This window comes from Squalius cephalus (assembly GCF_949319135.1).
Source record: "Squalius cephalus genome assembly, chromosome: 25".
In the NCBI taxonomy this organism is placed as follows: Eukaryota; Metazoa; Chordata; class Actinopteri; order Cypriniformes; family Leuciscidae; genus Squalius; species Squalius cephalus.
In genome coordinates this window covers 15,377,488-15,398,348 of record NC_137146.1, presented here as the reverse complement: position 1 = coordinate 15,398,348, position 20,861 = coordinate 15,377,488, and the positions used below count along the sequence as shown (strand labels likewise).

At 36.9% G+C, this 20,861-nt stretch overlaps 2 protein-coding genes across 4 annotated transcripts; one reads left to right on the top strand and one right to left on the bottom strand.

The window, feature by feature from the left end:
* Positions 1 to 1,933: 1,933 nt before the first annotated feature.
* xkr9 (XK, Kell blood group complex subunit-related family, member 9) lies at positions 1,934 to 7,616 on the bottom strand. 2 transcript variants are annotated; one of them, XM_079863673.1, is made up of 4 exons: positions 7,149 to 7,616; positions 5,903 to 6,336; positions 4,986 to 5,182; positions 1,934 to 4,191 (listed from the first exon to the last, which is right to left on the bottom strand). In XM_079863673.1, the coding sequence occupies exons 2-4, from the start codon at positions 6,193 to 6,195 to the stop codon at positions 3,563 to 3,565; spliced, it is 1,119 nt and encodes a 372-aa protein (XP_079719799.1). In that variant the 5' UTR covers positions 6,196 to 6,336; positions 7,149 to 7,616; the 3' UTR covers positions 1,934 to 3,562. The 2 variants fall into 2 exon arrangements, with proteins under 2 accessions (XP_079719799.1, XP_079719798.1); XM_079863672.1 differs by having other exon boundaries at positions 7,344 to 7,428.
* Positions 7,617 to 9,162: 1,546 nt separating this feature from the next.
* tram1 (translocation associated membrane protein 1) lies at positions 9,163 to 19,730 on the top strand. 2 transcript variants are annotated; one of them, XM_079863674.1, is made up of 11 exons: positions 9,163 to 10,312; positions 11,704 to 11,767; positions 12,257 to 12,378; positions 12,540 to 12,656; positions 12,764 to 12,822; positions 13,881 to 13,965; positions 14,155 to 14,225; positions 14,669 to 14,773; positions 14,930 to 15,073; positions 16,684 to 16,829; positions 19,531 to 19,730. In XM_079863674.1, the coding sequence occupies exons 1-11, from the start codon at positions 10,190 to 10,192 to the stop codon at positions 19,602 to 19,604; spliced, it is 1,110 nt and encodes a 369-aa protein (XP_079719800.1). In that variant the 5' UTR covers positions 9,163 to 10,189; the 3' UTR covers positions 19,605 to 19,730. The 2 variants fall into 2 exon arrangements, with proteins under 2 accessions (XP_079719800.1, XP_079719801.1); XM_079863675.1 differs by lacking the exon at positions 16,684 to 16,829 and having other exon boundaries at positions 10,069 to 10,312.
* The last annotated feature ends 1,131 nt before the right edge of the window (positions 19,731 to 20,861 follow it).

Here is a 20,861-nt window from a genome sequence, read left to right as displayed (position 1 = left end):
CCTCAAATACGAGAAACTATGTCTATAGGCTATTCATTTTACGTGGTAGTAAGTTATTTCCTGGATCATCTCCAGTGTGTTCCCTTGGGTTTTGTTCATTAAATACCGTTTTGCTACTCCTTCGTTGTGTAATTCACTACAGCCACAGTGCTGACCGTTACCTTGCTTACAGTTTTTTACAATATACACATTTCTCAATACTTGTAGTCACTTTTCACACTCTGAGCACAAAAGCACTATTTTAGCTAAATGTGGATTATTTATTAGGCATTGCTTTGGCACATCATGCATTCAATGACCACACCTTTCAAATTACATGAAAACATTTCTCACAAACATCAGCAAAACTCTATATAGCTACCTACAGGCCAGTAGTTTGTATGTTTACATACTCTTTTCAAATCTTGAAAAAGTTCATAATTGCAAATATTAAAAATACCACAAAATAAGACAGCAAATTGCTACATTTCTACAGTAATACCATATTGAAATATATTCTAAAATCTAAAAAATTAAATAGTATCAAAACAATTAAAGGTAGCTGAACACCTAGTGTTAGTCAACCAGATGGAACTGGATAATATTCTGAATGTTCTGATCCAATCTGACTTCTGACCTGTAATGCTGCCTGAATCATACTCTTTTTGTTCGTCCTTGCCACCGTCGCCTTTGGCTTTTGGCTCGCTTAGTTGGGGATACTTAATATTCAACAATATTATTGATCTGCCTGCAAAAGAAAACATTATATAATGCTACCTGTTGTTAGTGTTTTTAGGTCATTGTTTTATGAGTGACAAAGTTTTTGTTGGTTGGACATGAAGTGTTTTGGTGCGTTTTGAATGTGAAATTAACAGCTGTGGCAAGTTGAAAGTTTTGGAAAAAGTGACCTAAGTATAGATAAATGTGTCCTAGCAATTGTAAAAAACTGTAATAAGTTTGATTATATAATCTTTTGATTATAGTTTCACTTATGAACCAAAACGCAAATGTATTTATTATAGCGCCACCTAGTGTCCGAAGCATATGTGTGGGGGGTGCTTGGGTAGTGGGGGACTGTGGAACCATCCCACCAATTTTGAGATCTTTGCAACTTTTAGATGACTATTTAGGGCAGAAAAGGAATACAAATTTTTAAAAACAGTAAAAATGCAATTAATAAACAGGCTTTGGAACCCTAATTATTTACTTTATTTAGGGATCAAACCAGTTTTCTAAGTGAAGATGTTGCCCCCAAAGGGAAGATTTCTCAAATTTAGTTTGAGACTAGTTGGCTAAAAGTAAATGCAAAAAAAAGAAAAAGAAAAACAGAAAAAAATGTTCAATTGTGAAGAGAAAACCTCCAGCACCATTTGTATGCACATGCACGTTGGGTTTATTTTGTGTGTGTGTGTGTGTGACTTAAATGTCCAAAAAGTGTCCAAATACTTATTGAGGCCACTGTATGTGTGTATGTATACATGAGAAAATCAAAAAAGGCCTGCAGGCTGCTGAGCAGTGCTCATGTTTATTTGAAAGGCTACTACCGTTGAATAAATCTGCAGTCTGTCTGTCACGGTGAGCTCACGTTCTCAGCGCAGATGTTCACTCAACAGCACACTGAGGAAATGCTGTGACCCTTCTCTGTTTTAATCCTCTTTATCTTTGCTCTTTTTTTTTCTTCTCTCAATCCTGACTCACTCCAATGGCTTGCACAATATTTTGCTGGTAGTCAAAACAGAACTGGATTAGTTTATTATCTTTCAATTAGCTCTGAAACAGGCAATCTGCATGATCTCTCAGCATATCTCTGTCTCTGTAGACTTGTGAGGGTCAAAGTTCACATATCCTTCTGCTTCAGACAGACACATTTTTAAAACTAATTTTGTATTTATTTAACAGTGTTAATTCAGTCCCACATTTGTTTTGTTATATCTGCCATCATAGACTTCAGTAAAATAAAGATTCCTTTATTACAAAAAGTTATTATTTACAATAAAACAATATATTATGATGAAGATCATGTTCAGTACAGTCTAAATTTCAGCTCAAGGTTTAACAATTCTCCTCGATGGCAACAAAATCTCCTTTTGGATGAGGCAGTGTTTATTTTAGCCCAAAGGATTTTTTGGAACAACAGTGCCATCTTGTGTCAGTCTTATTTTAGTGGTAGTGATTGAATTAACAGAAAACATCAGAGGCCCAGTGCAGATTCTGGTTTGTGAAGATAAACTAGCCTATCATTCAAAGTTTGGGGTCATTAAGATTTTCTTTTTAAGGAATTAATACTTTTATTCAGCAGGGATGCATTAAAGTGAGCAAAAGTGACAGTAAATATATTTTTAATTTTACAAACGATTTCAATGAATGCTGTTCTTTTAAACTTTCTGTTCATAAAAGAATCCTGAAAAAATGCATTACAGTTTACACAAAAACATAAGCAACACAAGCAAATTAATAACTAGAAAGTGTAACTGTTAGCCAAATGTTTATCTGGAGTCGAGACAAACTTTAATGTTAGCTTGACAAAGCCTCGTCTGAAGTTTGAAAGTTTTATACGCTTCCTAGCATGATTTATCATGTTGCTAACACGTTTTATGTTGTTAGCATGTTTGTCTTAGGATGTGCTTAACATTATTTAGCATGTTTTAGTACATTGCTAGCATTAGCATGTTTCAAGCATTTTAGAAAGTTCCTAGCATGAATTAGCATGTTACTAGTCTTGCCAATTGCTAACAAGTTGTTAACATGTTTTAGCACATTACTAGTATGTTTAAGAATGTTGCTAGCATGTAGCACATTGCTATCACTGTGTCACGTTGCTAGCATGTTTTAATATATTGCTAGCATGAATTAGCCTAGCACATTGCTAGCTGGCAGGTTTTTCACAATGCTAACATGGTTTAAGCCTGTTGCTAGCTAGTTTTAGCCAATATAATAATAAATGTTTTTTTTTAGCACCAATTCATCATGTGACACTGAAGACTGTGATGTAATGGTTGCTGAAAATTCTGCTTTACCATTACAGGAATAAATGTAAAAATAAAAAATCTGAAATATAGGTTATTATTTTAAATTGTATTATTGTTTCACAATATTACTGTTTTCTGTATTTTTGATCTACTGTATAAATGCTGCCTGACTGAGCATAAACTTTTTTTAAAAACATAAAAAAATCTTATGACCCCAACTTTTTCTTTCTTTCTTTCTTTCTTTCTTTCTTTCTTTCTTTCTTTCTTTCTTTCTTTCTTTCTTTCTTTCTTTCAAAAACTTTTCTGTAAACACAAACTTAGTCAAAGTCAGTGTGCGTAGTATAACTTTGTGTTTGCAATCACTTTAGGATTGAAAACTGAACAGCTTTACTGGGAAAGGATGAAATGAACAGAATGTAAACATTGGCAGAAATATTCATCATTATTACAAGTTCAATGACACCTGTAAGGTTCAACATTTTATACCTGAAAAATCAGATATCATTCCATAGCAGCATTTTTAAACATAGATTGTTCATACTTGACCAAATCCAGCAGAAATATAAATATGCACTTTTTCATTAGCCAAGTTCATTAGTTTATGATCAAGAGTATTATATTTGTAAAAAACGATCGAAACGAGTTGATTTTGTCTCTTGTTTCAGTTCCTCTATTCCATCTACCTCATCTGCCACAGATCCATGAGGGTGCAGGAGACTGTAATAGAGTCCCAGAAAACCCAGTCCGAGTGAATTAGTTATCAATATAAAAAATATAATGGGCAGGAAGTAGTCAGTCCTTTCAGACTCCGGCTTGAGCAGATACAACAAAATAGGTGCAGCAAGATTTTGACATACACTAACAATATAATACACAGTCATAGGAACTCTGGTGTTCACTCCTTTAATGTTAAAGAAGGTAAAAACCAGGATAACTCCAACAATGGCTCGATAAAGATGTTCAAGGACTGGTGAAATGCAGAAATCGGTCTTCTCCACAATTGCCCAGATGGTTCCCACAAGCCATATCAAGGCCATTGCTAGAGTGCTTAAGGGGGAAAGCATGATGAAGAGGGTGAGGCTGAGGATTCGAGGGGTTATGGTAAATATTTTGTAGAACAAGTAGACAGCTGTTGGGATTCCACATGGCATCTCATTAATGTGTGGTAGAGAGCGCCGTAAACACCGCCGATAATCCACCGTTGCCCAGGCTATGTTGACGAAAGACACAGCCATGCTAATGTCTAAAAAAAAGAGATTTTATTTTATTACAAATCAGTCTGATTACATCAGTCTTTTACGCTGATATATAGACATACACTCTTAAAAATAAAGAGTGGTGCCATAAAATAACCATTTTGGGTTACACAAAGAACAGTTCTTAAAAATAAAATTTTTTCTTAGAGTAAAGAGCATTTTAATAATATTTTTTTTCCATTTCCAATCTTACAGATTTTTTAACAGTAGTTTAGACTGCGGACAGTGTTGGGGAAAGTTACTTTTAAAGTAATGCTTTACAAAATTGCGTTACTTCCTTGAAAAGAAACTAATTGTGTAACTTTGTTGGGAAATTAATGCTACGTTACTTTTACTTTTCGCACCTGGGCTGGGCTCCCTGTGTTTTTTTTAATAACAAAAAAAAAAAAAGTTTGACCAATATAAAGGCCCTTTCACACCAAAAGTGAAATAAAAAAGCCTAAGACTGAAAGAAATGCAAGTTCATGCCTGTACAGTTGAGGGCGCAGCTCAAATAAACCTTTCAGCTGTGCTGCTATTCTGGATTGCAGAAAAATTTAAAAGAAAAAAAATGAAACACAAATGATATGTTTATCTAAAGTCATTTGCTTATTGAATGGGATTTATTTTTTAATGAATGGGGGAAAAGTAACTTGCATTACTTATTTGAAAAAGTAACTAAATTTGCATTACTTATTACTTGAAAAAAGTAATCTGATTACATAACTTATTACTTGTAATCTGTTGCCCTCAACACTGACTGCGGAAGTGCACGTAATTATTGTATCTGTGCAGGACTTACATTGCAGATTAGATCGATGGTTGTGCTCCAGTATGATATAGACCTGCAGAATGAGTTGAGGAACGCTCTCCAGGAACGTCTCGAACATGCGGAGCATGCTCAGATCCGTAGCGAGGGCGAAAAGGCGTGAATGCTCCATCTCTTGAGTCTTGCCTGAATACAGGGTTTTAAAACTCTTCTTCAGGAGATGGTAATACCTTAGAGTAACAGATAGGCCAAAAGATTAACTCAATTTGTAAATGTTTGCATCAGCGTAATAAAAAAAATGTATACAAATTTAACAAGTAAAGAAGCCCAAGTGTGGAGATGCTATATGTTGATTTCCTTCCTCTTAATTTAAGAACTAGTTCACCCACATATGCATCTTCAGTCATCATTTTTCTCACCCTCATATCTTTTCTCTGGAAGCTTGTTTCCGTCAAGGAATAAAACAATAAAAAAGTAGTTATACTTTTATATCCCGCAATTCTGACTATTTTTCCAGAATTGAGAGATATAAACTCTCAACTGTGAGTTATAAAGTTTGAACTGTGACGTGTAAACTCGCAATTGTGAGTAAAAAGTCAGAATTGTGAAATAAAAAATGACCTTTTTCACTTTTTGATTCTGTGCATACTTTCCAAAACTGACTTACTTTTTCTGTGAAAAACTAAATTAGGCATTTAAAATCAGTGTTTTTTTCTCAGTGTTGTTTTGGACCCCATTGACATTCACTGTATGAACAAAAACAGCTGAAACATTCTTCAATATATCTTCTCTTGTGTTCCACCAAAGAAAGAAATTTATACGAGTTTGGAACGACATGAGGGTGAGAAAATGATGATAGAATGTACATTTTTGGACGATTTATCACTTTAATATTTGGAGATTAGATTTAAGTTCGAATTGAGTCACATGATAAAGTAGCATGACGTTACCTTGTAATAATGCCTATCTGCAGTACATGTATCCCGATCAGATCAGAGGTGGACAGACCTTTGTCAACAACTTCTTCATTTTCTTTATCATCTTTGAACCATGCATAGCTGAATATCTGTATGCAAACAGATCCGACCAGAACAAACACAAGAGTCATTGCGGCCCAGGTTATTTGACCGCTTCTAAAATACTGCACAGATAACAACAGGTCTGATCCAATGTCTCCTAAATAAAAAATTAATCCAAAAATGGTGCATAGCCATCGAAAAGTGGTAAATCCCCTTGATGTCATGATTGTGATTTAGGGCATTTGTTGAACGCTGATGGCAGATTGTGTTTGTTAATGCTGAATATGTAGATAGACATTTAGTTCCTGTCAACGAGAACAGCTGCTTGACTCATTCCCTTCAAGTCTTTATCCAAAACTGATAACCTATATGGAATGAGAGAGAGAACAGATGGACATCAAAACATTGTTTTATACCAACTAAATACTGCTGTGAATGAATGAACCGGCTTATTGGTTCAGTTCTTTATCTGAATGTGTTTCTACTATCTATTTATGTTTTGGACTTTGTCCAGTACAAGCCACTAAACACAATGAATAATGAATGGTAACATTATGTAATCTGCACAAAATGTGCTGCACACTATCAGAACTACACATAAACACTTTTAATAATATTCTGACTTACATCATGTGATCAAAAGTAAATTTTCATAGAGGGCCTGAAATGTCATTCATTTTTATGTTCTCAAACTATTTCAGAATGGATTGGCAACACTTTAAGGTTTCATTCATCAACATTAGTTAAATGCATTAGTTAACATGGACTTACTATGAGCATAGCCTTTGAACGGTAGCCATTGATTTCCAGATTAGGAAATAAAAGAAGTCAATAGCTACCGTCAACTGTCTGGTTACCAACATTCTTTTGTGTTCAGCAGAAGAAAGAAACTCATACAGGTTTGGAACAACTTGAGGGTGAGTAAATGCTGACAGAATTTGCATTTTTGGTGAACTATCCCTTTAACTAATGTAGTTACCTAATGTTAAAAATTAAACCTTATGTTTTTCTTTTTCTTTTGCTTTATCATGCCTATACAAAGCACTTTCAGTTTGCATTGTCTATGAAATGTGTTATAAAAAATAGGCTTGTCTTGCTTAATAAATACATATTAAATGTTGACGTACTATTTTAAAGAAAACATCCTGAAAGTACATAAATCAAGTAGGCTACTTACTGTTAACATGTTGCGTTGTGAAACAAGATTTGTCGTAAACACCAGGACAAAATGTATTTGCTAAGCCTTCTTACACAGCAGTTAACAATGTCAAGCCATAAACTGTCACTTTGCGATGTTCCCGAGTGTAATATTAAATCAGCACATATCCTCTCAGTAGCTATCAGTTCAAATTGTAAGTCCCATTCAAAACACCGGAGTTTCCATTCTTACGTGCTCATGACGACGAATCTCTGCTTTCTTGATTCTAGTATCATTTCTCATAATTCAGATGACGGTGTAAACCACACCCATCTGAGCTAATCCTACAGTTACTGTGTGATGTAACACACACCCAAATACGTCTTTAGATATACACTGTTGGAGGACCAATAAATTATCACAGCAATTATTCATTCCCTGACACTTTGAATATATAGAACCAAAAGAAAAAATGCCTGCCATTCCCACAATTATACTCTCAGTCTCAGCCTTTCTATTCTTCTCAACCAGGAAATAACCGTGCATTCTGGTCATTGCTTAGATTCTGATCTAAACTAGCATTTAACTTCCATCTAACCACATCTTGCCAAAGTGCTGTGCTCATGCGGGTTTGACCATTGTCAAAAATGAAACGCAGGAAATGCCTGCTTTGGTATGCTGCTTTACAAGTTTTACAGTAAACAACAGACTTCCAAGTAACTGTACTTCATGTTGCAAAGGCATAGAAGTTATTTCATCCAAGTTTTAAAAGCAAGTTTTCACCATTTGTATTGAAGCTATTTTTTCACACCTGATTATAGCCTATGGACCACAATACCATCCACAACTAAGCAAAGATATGTAAATACAGGAATTTATTATTTAATAATAATTATATATATATGTACAGTGAGGAAAATAAGTATTTGAACACCCTGCTATTTTGCAAGTTCTCCCACTTAGAAATCATGGAGGGGTCTGAAATTATCATGGAGGGGTCTGAAAGTGTCATCGTAGGTGCATGTCCACTGTGAGAGACATAATCTAAAAAAAAAAAAAAAAAATCACAATATATAATTTTTTAACTATTTATTTGTATGATACAGCTGCAAATACGTATTTGAACACCTGTCTATCAGCTAGAATTCTGACCCTCAAAGACCTGTTAGTCTGCCTTTAAAATGTCCACCTCCACTCCATTTATTATCCTAAATTAGATGCACCTGTTTGAGGTCGTTAGCTGCATAGAGACACCTGTCCACTCCATACAATCAGTAAGAATCCAACTACTAACATGGCCAAGACCAAAGAGCTGTCCAAAGACACTAGAGACAAAATTGTACACCTCCACAAGGCTGGAAAGGACTACGGGGAAATTGCCAAGCAGCTTGGTGAAAAAAGGTCCACTGTTGGAGCAATCATTAGAAAATGGAAGAAGCTAAACATGACTGTCAATCTCCCTCGGACTGGGGCTCCATGCAAGATCTCACCTCGTGGGGTCTCAATGATCCTAAGAAAGGTGAGAAATCAGCCCAGAACTACACGGGATGAGCTGGTCAATGACCTGAAAAGAGCTGGGACCACCGTTTCCAAGGTTACTGTTGGTAATACACTAAGACGTCATGGTTTGAAATCATGCATGGCACGGAAGGTTCCCCTGCTTAAACCAGCACATGTCAAGGCCCGTCTGAAGTTTGCCAATGACCATTTGGATGATCCAGAGGAGTCATGGGAGAAAGTCATGTGGTCAGATGAGACCAAAATAGAACTTTTTGGTCATAATTCCACTAAACGTGTTTGGAGGAAGAAGAATGATGAGTACCATCCCAAGAACACCATCCCTACTGTGAAGCATGGGGGTGGTAGCATCATGCTTTGGGGGTGTTTTTCTGCACATGGGACAGGGCGACTGCACTGTATTAAGGAGAGGATGACCGGGGCCATGTATTGCGAGATTTTGGGGAACAACCTCCTTCCCTCAGTTAGAGCATTGAAGATGGGTCGAGGCTGGGTCTTCCAACATGACAATGACCCGAAGCACACAGCCAGGATAACCAAGGAGTGGCTCTGTAAGAAGCATATCAAGGTTCTGGCGTGGCCTAGCCAGTCTCCAGACCTAAACCCAATAGAGAATCTTTGGAGGGAGCTCAAACTCCGTGTTTCTCAGCGACAGCCCAGAAACCTGACTGATCTAGAGAAGATCTGTGTGGAGGAGTGGGCCAAAATCCCTCCTGCAGTGTGTGCAAACCTGGTGAAAAACTACAGGAAACGTTTGACCTCTGTAATTGCAAACAAAGGCTACTGTACCAAATATTAATATTGATTTTCTCAGGTGTTCAAATACTTAATTGCAGCTGTATCATACAAATAAATAGTTAAAAAATCATATTGTGATTTCTGGATTTTTTTTTTTAGATTATGTCTCTCACAGTGGACATGCACCTACGATGACAATTTCAGACCCCTCCATGATTTCTAAGTGGGAGAACTTGCAAAATAGCAGGGTGTTCAAATACTTATTTTCCTCACTGTATATATGTAGCCTATATGTATAAATACCCTTTTCACATTTCCAGGATTTTGAGGCATCATTATAGGCCTAGTTGAGGAAACTTCTATAGTGGTGAATGGTAATTACAACAACATATATGGAAACGATCCATAATAGCGTTTCAAATTTGAAACGTCAAATTGAAATTTCAAATTTGCCGCAAATCTCTCAGCCGTTATATTAGAAACGAGTCCCACACATCAGCCTCAACTTTTTTTCTGAAATCTAATGCTAAGGTCCATATACTCTTGTTTATTGACAAAAAGGACGTTTATTAGATATACATATATCTCTGTCCCTGCTCGTCTCTCTAACCACTATAGGCCCTTGGCCAAACTTCTCCTATACTCCAGTCCAGCAGATGGCGCTACTGCGACTTCTGTCATTGTATAAAGTGGTTAAAATTGAAAAAGAGGATGGAAGAAGAAAGACAGAAGTAGGCGTTAAGACTGACGTGCCTGCCAGATAACAATAGTGAAGACGTGTTCCTCACTCACACTCACCAAAAGTTCTCTCAACATCCACCAAGATGGGAATCCGAAAAAAGAACAACAAGAACCCACCGGTGCTCAGCCACGAGTTTGTGATCCAGAACCATGCGGATATTGTGTCTTGTGTTGCTATGGTGTTTCTGCTGGGTCTAATGTTTGAGGTGAGAATCCGCTTTTATTTCATTCATTCACTGTTAACGTTACAGATTTAAGACCAGTTTGATGAGAAATCAGCCTGATTAGTGTTTCTATAAGAAACCTATAGCGGATATTTCTTGTTCTGTCATAGTCTGAACAGATCATTTCACTTCCTTTATGAAACGGTCACTTTTTGGTTTTACCTTAAATGTGCAGAATTTTTACATTCTTTTGCATTTCTGATCCATATAAATGAATCTTATTCCGCAGGGTTTAGCCTACTCTCACGCTCAGGTGCTACTGCCTTATTCCATTGAAACAGTTGGGAATTTTGATTCAGAGAAACATGATGCACGAGAGAGAGAGAGAGATAGGAATTCCCTATGAAGCGATTTAAGGAACTTTAAAACCCGCGAGACGAAAAGCACGCGCAAATGTGTTACATTTAAAGAAGTGGTGACCGGAATATAAGACTTAATTTGTAAAAATGATTACGTAACATTGTAGCTGCACTGATACTTTTACGCGCAAATGAAGTGTTACGTGGCAATCGGAGAATGACTGAGCGCTGTCATCGGTGCACAGCAACTGGAGGGCCACGATTTTTTGCAACCAAAATACTTTTACTGATAGCGACTTAGTGATTTTACACTCTCGGCCCTCGTTACTTAGGAATGCGAGTTTGCAAAACCGTTAGATTTGGACGATCGTTTTCTGAATATCAGCGCCAGTACTGGTGCATCATGGGAAATGAAGTTTACAGTACTGAAACGGATTTGGTGCTCTTAATGGGAATTTCTAAACAGATGTGTCTTATGTGTGAATGATATCTTGAAGAACGTGTGTATTGTATGAAAAACTGATTATAATAGCTGTATGTGGCTTATCATTAACTTAAAGGAACAAGAGGTTGCCCAAAAATTATAACTCAGTGACTGACTTACCCTGTTGCTTAAAGGTATAGTTTTACAAAGAAAATCTCAAACATTTTTACTCTGCCTCAAGTTGTTCCAAACCTGTAAGAGTTTATTTCTTCTGCTGAACACAAAAGAAGTTATTTTGAAGGATGTTGTTAGCCAGACAGCCATTGACTTTCACCATTAAACTGTCTGGTTATCAAAATTATTCAAAATTGTGTTCAACAGAAGAAAAACTCAAACAGGTTTGGAACAACATGAGGGCGAGTAATTTTGAATGTTCATTTTTGGATGAACTATCCTTTTAAAATCTGTATGGCCTATTTTCTGTAACACTATTCACTTGCGTCGTAAACCTCATTTTCCATACAATAAAAATGAATAGTGAAAGCGACTGACTGACTGCCATTCTATAATGACGGGTCTCTCATTTTAGAGTGAAATATTCCTTTATTCATTTTTGTATTGACTGCCCTTTTATGTTTCTTTCCATGTAGATTACATCAAAGGTAGCGGTTTTGTTCATAACTGTGCAGTACAATGTTACAATTCCAGCAAATGGTAAGTATGTGGGAAATAACCTCCAGTTTATTTTGGTGTGTTTGCATAGCTTGAGTATAAATAACTTTTTGTCTATTTATTTATTATTTTCTGTTAAATTTAGTTTATTATGTGTGCATTTCTGTTATAATAATTTAAACAGAAGGGTTTGTTCCAACACGTTTTTGTCTACTAATGAGCTGATGTTTGATGCCACTTACACTTGCTGTGGCTGTTCATAAGTTAGCTCAATAATTTAAAAACATTTATAACAACATATGTTTGTTTTATCGTGATTCTCTCCTTATAGTTTGCAAGATTATTGCTCAGTTCCAAAGGATCAAACAATAATTCGTAAAATCAACTGCATTGGCTCTGTTGTTCATTATCTATCTTTTTGAGATTAAACAAACAAATCAGATATCAGTTGTCTATACTTGATTAAATCAAGAAGCTAGCCATTCTGAGTGTGCATGCATGCTTATGTTTTGGTTGTATTGTGGATTTTAGGGGGTCCAGAGGAAACACCTGTGAATTACTTCCATTACGGTCTGAAAGATGTGGCCACCGTCTTCTTCTACATGCTAGTGGCCATTATCATGCACGCCATTATTCAGGAATATGTGCTGGATGTAAGTATCCCGTTGTGAATTAATAAGCTTACGCTAGCTGAAATGTTAATATCATTCTTGCATAAATGTTAATGTGTATCTTAATAGTGTTTTGGTGCAATACTGTTAATACTAATAAATGTTTTGATTTATGCCATTTACGTGAATCCATGACTGTTCAGAAAATCAACAGGAAGATGCACTTCTCCAAAACCAAACACAGCAAGTTCAATGAGTCAGGGCAGCTGAGTGCGTTCTACCTCTTCTCCTGCCTGTGGGGAGCCAGCATTCTTGTCTCTGTAAGAGCTTCACTACTCCGTTTCATATAAATAGGAGCTTATGTGCTGGTTGGATGTTTATAGCCGTGTCTGAAGGATTCATTTGACTTGTTCTGCTTAATCTGAAGGAGAACCTCCTGTCCAACCCCGTCAGCCTGTGGGACGGCTACCCGCACACTCTTATGCCGTAAGTACCGCTGCCTGTGAAATGCAGACTATTTTAAAGGTTAGTCAGCCATCAATGAAAATTCTGCCATACTCACCCTTATGTTGTTCCAAACCCACAAAACTTCACAACGCAAATTAAGAGATTTTTTGGTCACTCCATTGAAAGTCTATTCACCCAAAACTCTGACGCTTCAAAACGTTCATACAACGATTGTAAAATAAATCCATACGAAACAATCGGTTTAATGCAAGTCTTCTGAACAGGCACGATCACTTTATATGGTTAACATATGAATATTGATCAGCGAAGGTACATCGAGAACTCAATTTTGGTAATTGGAAGCTAAAGCGTGCTTTGACGCACGAGAACCAATGAGGTTCATTCTCGCGTGTTACGCAGCACATTTGAGCCTCCGCTAGAACCAATGAGGTTTGTTCTCATGCGTCAAGCAAGTACGGTTGAGTGATCTCTTCAGAAGACTTGGATTAAACCGCTCAATTCATATCATTTTATTAACGTTTTGAACGGTCTGAGTTTTGGGGAATAGCCTTTCAATGGAGGGACATACATTTTTCAGATTTCATTACAAATTTCTTCATTTGTGTTTTGAAAATTAACAAAACTCTTATTGGTTTGGAACGACATAAGTAATTAATGACTGAATTTTCATTTTTTTTGGGTGAACTATCCCTTTAAAAGCTTAGCATGTTTAAATCTGAAGAAATGGAATATGCTAATTAATGGTGGGAAAGTGATGGTTGTTTTTGAAGTGGGCCGTAAAATGATGGAGGTTCATATTCCACCTCGCGTCACATCTGCCGATCCGCTGCATGAGCGCTCATAAGTTACATCTCCTTTGGTAAACTGATCTGCTGAGCTGGTTCGCACGAGAAGACAGATCAGAAGCTATCTCAACGCTCCTGATCAAATTATCTTGCATTAGTCTACCTCTAATTCTCTCTTCTGATTTTTGTAGACCTACTGTATGAAACACACAGCTAGCAAATGCAATTACCATTGACATTTGATTTCCATGAGTCGTGGAGATGCTGAAGAAGTTCGTTGTCTTGTTTTAGGTTCCAGCTGAAGTTCTACTACATCTGTCAGCTCGGCTACTGGCTTCATGCAATCCCCGAGCTCTACTTCCAGAAGGCCAAGAAAGTAAGCAAGCAAGCAAAGTCAACATAGTGTTTCCAGTGAGGATGCACAACATGCACTGAAACCTTATTCATGCATCCTGTTATTGTGACGGGACCAGTTTCCTTCTCCAGAGGTTCCTTTGTTTACCAAACTTTTACTTCACGGAAATTGACAGAAGACATGACAATGTTGTCTTGTTTTATTTTTCAGGAAGACATTCCTCGCCAGCTTGTTTATATAAGTCTTTACTTGGTCCAAATTGCAGGAGCCTACATTCTGAAGTAAGCAATTAATTTGTCATGTTTATTAATCATAAACAGTGTTGTCAGGGCACATATTTTGTACTACAACATAAATTGCACACGTTCACGGTGTAAACATTTTCATTGACGACTGGAGTAATGGCTGCTGAAAATGTAGCTTTACATCACAAAGAATAAATTACCATTTCAAAAATATCAAAATAAAGTTTAAATTGTAATAACATTTTACAATTTTAGGTTTTGTGTTCTTGCTAAAATAAATACAGCCTTCATGAACTTAAGAGACTTCTGTTAAACATCAAATATTTTTGAGTGGCTCTAATTGCGCCTGGTTAGGACATGGTGTAAAGTTGACATGACTGTCATTTACAGATGAAATAATTACAAAACCATGCATTAGTGATGATAATTACACTTTAGTAGTTTCACTCATGTTTAAACCATTAATTATGTATTTCCAGTCTGAACCGGTTGGGCCTGGTGTTGCTGGTTCTGCATTACTTTGTTGAGCTCCTCTTCCATGTTTCCCGACTCATTTACTTCAGCAATGAGGAAAGGCAGACCGGGTGAGTGCCATTCATTTGACACAACAAGTCCAGCTAATAAACACTTTGAATGATTTTTACTGTGCACAGGGAGATATGAAATTACAAATGAATATCAGCACAATTCTGCGTTTGCAAGGATGTTTGACCATTATGAAGTCTTGTGTATGTTAACAGGTTTTCAGTGTGGGCTGTTCTGTTTGTGCTGGGCCGCTTGTTGACTCTTTCCCTGTCTGTTCTTACTGTGGGCTTTGGGCTGGCCGGAGCAGAGAAACAGGGTCTTAACATCGCTGAGGGAAGCTTTAATGTCCTGTTTGTTCGGTAAGTAGGGTGATCATCTTGTGTTAGTTGTAATCCTCAAGGCCTGGGTATACTTAAATTTCCACATCCGGACACGTCTTGCACGCAGTTGTGTCCTCAGCTTTCAAAGTATACTCGACTGCGGATGGCCGAGTTCGACACATGCGCAGTACAATTGTTGTGACTCTTCTGTCTTTCTTGCGCATGCACTGTTGTCAAAAGGACGGCTGAAGTATACTTTGGGCTTTACACTTCCTCACTGCAGTGAAATGAATAGATTAATTATGAAAATGTTTTGAAGCATTTTGGATTGCTCTTTAGTAACTGCTGTTTTTTTGTTTTTTGTTTTTTTTTCCAAGAAGCAATTTTTAGCACCTTATTGTAAAGCAAGTGCCTTACATGTGACATGGTTGAATTTCTGTAGAGCTTTGAAATAGAAAATTCTCTGAATTCAAATGGTTTGTACTGCACAGGTTATGTTGTATGTGCAACGCTTTTTTAAAGGGATAGTTCACCCAAAAATTAAAATTGGCACATGATTTACTCACCCTGAAGTCATCCTTGGTGTATATGACATTCTTCTTTCAGACGAATACAATCGGAGTTATATAAAAAAAAAAAGCTTCCAAGCTTTATAATGGGAGTCAATGGGTATATATTTTTGGAAGTACATCAAAGTGCATCCATCCATGATAAAAGTGCTTGACACGGCTTTGGCGGGTTAATAAACGCCTTCTGAAGTGAAGCGATGCGTTCGTGTGAGAAAAATATCCATAATTAAAACTTTATCGACTAAAATAACTAGCTTCTGGCAGACGGCCGTATGCATCGATTTACGGTGAAAGACCTTTGAACTTTACACACAATGTAATGACGAACGCGGTTGCCCAGCCCTGCTTGTTTGAACCGCGAGAGGCGTCTAAGCTTACGCTACTTCTACATCCTACGTCATGCATCGTCAAGGGTTAGTTTTTTGGTGCAAGTCGACTTGCGCATGTCGTCTGCTATAGTTAATAAAGTTTTAAATATGGATATTTTTGATAAAGATTTAAAGTTAGTGTTTTTCTTACACGAACGCATCGCTTCACTTCAGAAGGCGTTTATTACCCCGCCAGAGCCGTGTCGAGCACTTTTATCATAGATGGATGTGCTTTGATGGACTTAAATAAATAAATAAATAAATAAATAAATATATATACACATACACACACACACATATACACACACACATATACACACACACATATACACACACACATATACACTCTCACACACACACACACACACACACACACACACACACACACACACACACACACACACACACACACACACACTGGGCTAATTTTCATTTTTGGGTGAACTATCCCAAATGATTTGCAGAGTGAGAGATGTCAACAGTCATTTGGGCAAAAAACAAAACTTGGCATCATATATAAAAATTTGCTCTAGTGTCCCAAAATTTCCATCATACCATGAATATGTAATCGCATTGTAAAAGCTCTTCTACTGGAAGTGAGTGCCTTTTGGATGGACGTGATTTAGTTAAACACCAGATGATGGAAGTAGTAATGATGACCTTTTGCTTGTATTATTGTTGGGTTTGTTTGTAATGTCTCTGTTTCTCTCAGGGTGACTGTCCTGGCTGCAATATGCACCACTCAGGCTTTTATGATGTGGAAATTTATCAACTTCCAGCTGCGACGATGGAGAGAACATGCACAGACTCAGACCTTAAAAAAGAAACCTTCGTCTTCTAAGAGCAAATCAAAGAAAGGTCAGTTTTGCCCACTTAAGATCCGATTCTACTGTTCCAATTGGGGTTGGGGATATGACCAATGATCTAAGTCATTTTTATGGCTGGAGTCACTTTATTTTACTAATATTCAACTGACATGCATCCGAACTGTTTGTTTACTTAAGACATAAACTTTTACATAAAATACTCGCCAAGATGGCATTTTGACACTGTTCAAGTGCAATAAGCTTTGAAAGATAACTGAATTTGGCATTGCAAAAGGCGGCTTTCTGTGTGCACCTCAGGTGTGTCAATCAGAGCGAGTATTGTGTTGAGTTCTTAAAGGGATAGTTCACACATTATGAATTAAATTAATTATTATTAAATTACATTCATTAATCACCGTCATGTCGTTCCAAACCCGTAAGACTTTCATTCATCTTTGGAACCCAAATGAAAATCTTTTTGATGAAATCAGAGACCTAGACCTAGTTGTCTCCATAGACAACTACTCAACTGAAACTTTGAAGTTTGAAAAAGTTCATAAAGAGATTGTAAAACTAATCCATATGAATTGAGCGGTTTAGTCCAAAATTTCTGGAGAAACTATCGCTTTATATGATGAACGGATTGAATTTAGGCTTTTATTCACCTAAACATTCATCAATTTACACATCAGTTGTGGTAAACGGAATCTCAAGCATGTTCACTTGACGTGCGAGAACCAATGAGGTTCATTCTTGTTACGCAGAACATTTGAGCTTCCACATCAACCAATGAGGTTCATTCTCGTGTTACGCAGCACGTTTGAGCTTCCTCATGAACCAATGAGGTTCATTCTCGTGTTACGCAGCACGTTTGAGCTTCCACATCAACCAATGAGGTTCATTCTCGTGTTACACAGCACGTTTGAGCTTCCTCATGAACCAATGAGGTTCATTCTCGTGTTACGCAGCATGTTTGAGCTTCCTCATGAACCAATGAGGTTCATTCTCGTGTTACGCAGCACGTTTGACCTTCCACATCAACCAATGAGGTTCATTCTCGTGTTACGCAGAACATTTGAGCTTCCTCGTGAACCAATGAGGTTCATTCTCGTGTTACGCAGAACATTTGAGCTTCCTCATGAACCAATGAGGTTCATTCTCATGTTACGCAGCACGTTTGACCTTCCACATCAACCAATGAGGTTCATTCTCGTGTTACGCAGCACGTTTGAGCTTCCACATCAACCAATGAGGTTCATTCTCGTGTTACGCAGCACGTTTGACCTTCCACATCAACCAATGAGGTTTGTTCTCGTGTTACGCAGCACATTTGAGCTTCCACATCAACCAATGAGGTTTGTTCTTGTGCATCAAGCAGGTTCGGTTTAGCTTTTGTTTTTGGCCGCTGATCAATGTTTATATTGATCAGCGGAAAGTTTTACGGGTTTGTAACGATATGAGGGTGAGTAATTAATAACAATTTTTGGGTTAACTAACCTTTTAACATAATGCCCGTCCCGTGCCTTTTTTCATTCATGTATGTTTCTTTATTGTGGTTCTCTACCAGGGGGCCTCAACAAACTTCCAAGGGGGCCTCAAGATGACGTAACCAAAAAATAAGAAATATATTTTAAGAATTTTATTTTTATAATGACTACATATCTTTCTAGTTATGCCAAGCTCTAAAATATTTTATCGGGTAGAAATTTGAGTGAGTGAGGGATGGCCTTCAAATGTTGTTTTGGACTGTGAGGGCCTTGAAGTCAAAAAGGTTGAAATCCACTGCTCTAACATGTCAACTTTAGGCAGTCCTGTGCTGCACAGATATATTCACATACTGCAATATACACACAATGGCAAAATCAGAAGAGCCCTTGTTCCAATCTAGAATCTACATTCTACATTTAATCAGTAAAGTACTTGAAGTTGCACTGTATAGTGAAAATAGGGTTGTATTTAAAGTGTATTGCTTTTATTAAAGAGAGAGTTCACCCCCAAAAAGGAAAATTCTATCATCATTTACTCACCCGGATATCGTTCCAAGTCCATAAGATTTAATAAAGCCTGAGAGGTTTCTGTTCCTCCCTTGAAATTCCAGATAACCATAAGTTAAAAGATCCAAAAAGGTTATAAAGGCTTGTAAAAACCAATCCATATGAATCGAGTGGTTTAATCCAAGTCTTGTGAAGAGATTTGATCTCTTGATATGATGAACAGATTTAAGTTTTTCATTTATATCTTAAGGATTATCGACACAAATACATAGAGCACATCACACATGGTAAACGCAGAAGCTCAAACATGTGCAAAAGATGCATGAGAACTAAGGTTTGTTCTAGCTCTTGACACAAATTTTCATATCTACCATATGCTATTTGTATGTTTGTCGATCATTGTTTAGATCATGTTCTAAATTAATCCGCTTGATTTACATTGATTCATTTTACGATGCCTTTATAACCTTGATAGCTACCTGGACTTTCAATGGAGGGACCTAAACATCTCAGATTTCATTAAAAATACCTTAATTTGTGTTTTATAGATTGACCAAAGTGTTATTGGTTTGGAAAGACATGAGTGTGAGTAAATTACAGATTTTTGGGTGAACCCTTTTAGCAAGTTCATTAAGTGGCATTTTTCCACTTGGAGACGTAGTCACTGATATTCAGTACAATACAACTATAGGGATCTAAACTACAAAATAAACTGCTAATTACTTACGTCAAGTCTCTTGTCATTTGTGTTTGTCACAGCCAATGGTGTGAACGGATCTGTTGGTGCCAGCGGAGCAGATTCTCCCAGAGCGAGGAAGGAGAAGTCATCATAAACCAGACCACCCACATTCCCAATTTCTGTACTGGCTGAAATCAGCCTGATCATTCCTCTCCCTCCTCTCTGTCCCACAGTTTGTCTGTTGCCCATTTCCCCTCTTGTTTATCTGAAAAAAGAAAAACTCTGCAATATGGCAACTTTCTCATCCTGCTCTTTGATCCTGTAGGATGTTGAATGCTGTATTTCACAAAGCCATCAAACTATTATGTCTCTTTGCAAGAAGGGCTTAAGGGAAAAAAAGTTGGATTTTTTTTTTTTTGGAGGGGGTCTTTTTATTTCGCCTACATTTGTTTCCTTTTTCCGAAGGTCCATACGCTCTCTGCTTTATTTGCTTAATCCAAAACTATGATCCAGCCATACCTACAAATAAAACCCAAAAGCTGTGGGGAAAAAAAGTAACTTATTTTTTTACAAGTGCCTAACCATACATCATTTTGACAGATCAGATATAATCCAGTATTTTAACTTGAGTTTGAAATCAGGGGTGCATTTAAAGTTCTCTGAAGGCAAGTTCTCAGTTTTTTCTGATTCTATCCTATGCATTTGGAACCATGTCTAATGTCTCCTCATTGTGTTGTTGTATAAAAGCATTGTCACACTTTTTTTTTGTTGTTCATTAGAATTAGATCACAAGTGCAAACATTCATTTGATGCCTTTTTTAAACAAACATGATTCCATTTGTTGCACTGGTTAAGCTAAGCGAATAGTGTAATGCTCCACAAATTTTGTTTATTTAGCAAAGGAACATGTTCCTGCAATGTGCTTTAGATTCTACCTTTTAATCTTGAACTTTGCACAGCTGACATTGCTGTTCAGTGTAGATGACACATGGAAATGTCAAATCACAAGTATCATTCCATGAGATTGTGAGCATATGGTCAGAATCTTAAGGAAAAGTTCTCAGACATAATTTTCACAGCCAATAGTTTCAGTTTAAGAACAATAATACTGAGAATGAAGTTAGGAACAATCATTATCTCACCTTTCTTTTACCCAAGTACAACAAATTAGAAAGACAACCAGTGAATACACTAATAAAAATGTTGTTTTCACGGTTATTTGTGCCTATTTTACTGCATTTGTCAAAACATGACTTGTTATTTCTGCATTTGTTTTATTGCATTGTACACTGTAAAAAGTGATCAGTTGACTTCTTATTTTTCCACATAAGTTATTTTTTTCAATTGCGCATGATGTTTATTTACTTAATTTTAATTAATAATTTTACCTACTTTTTTTTAAGTTAACTTT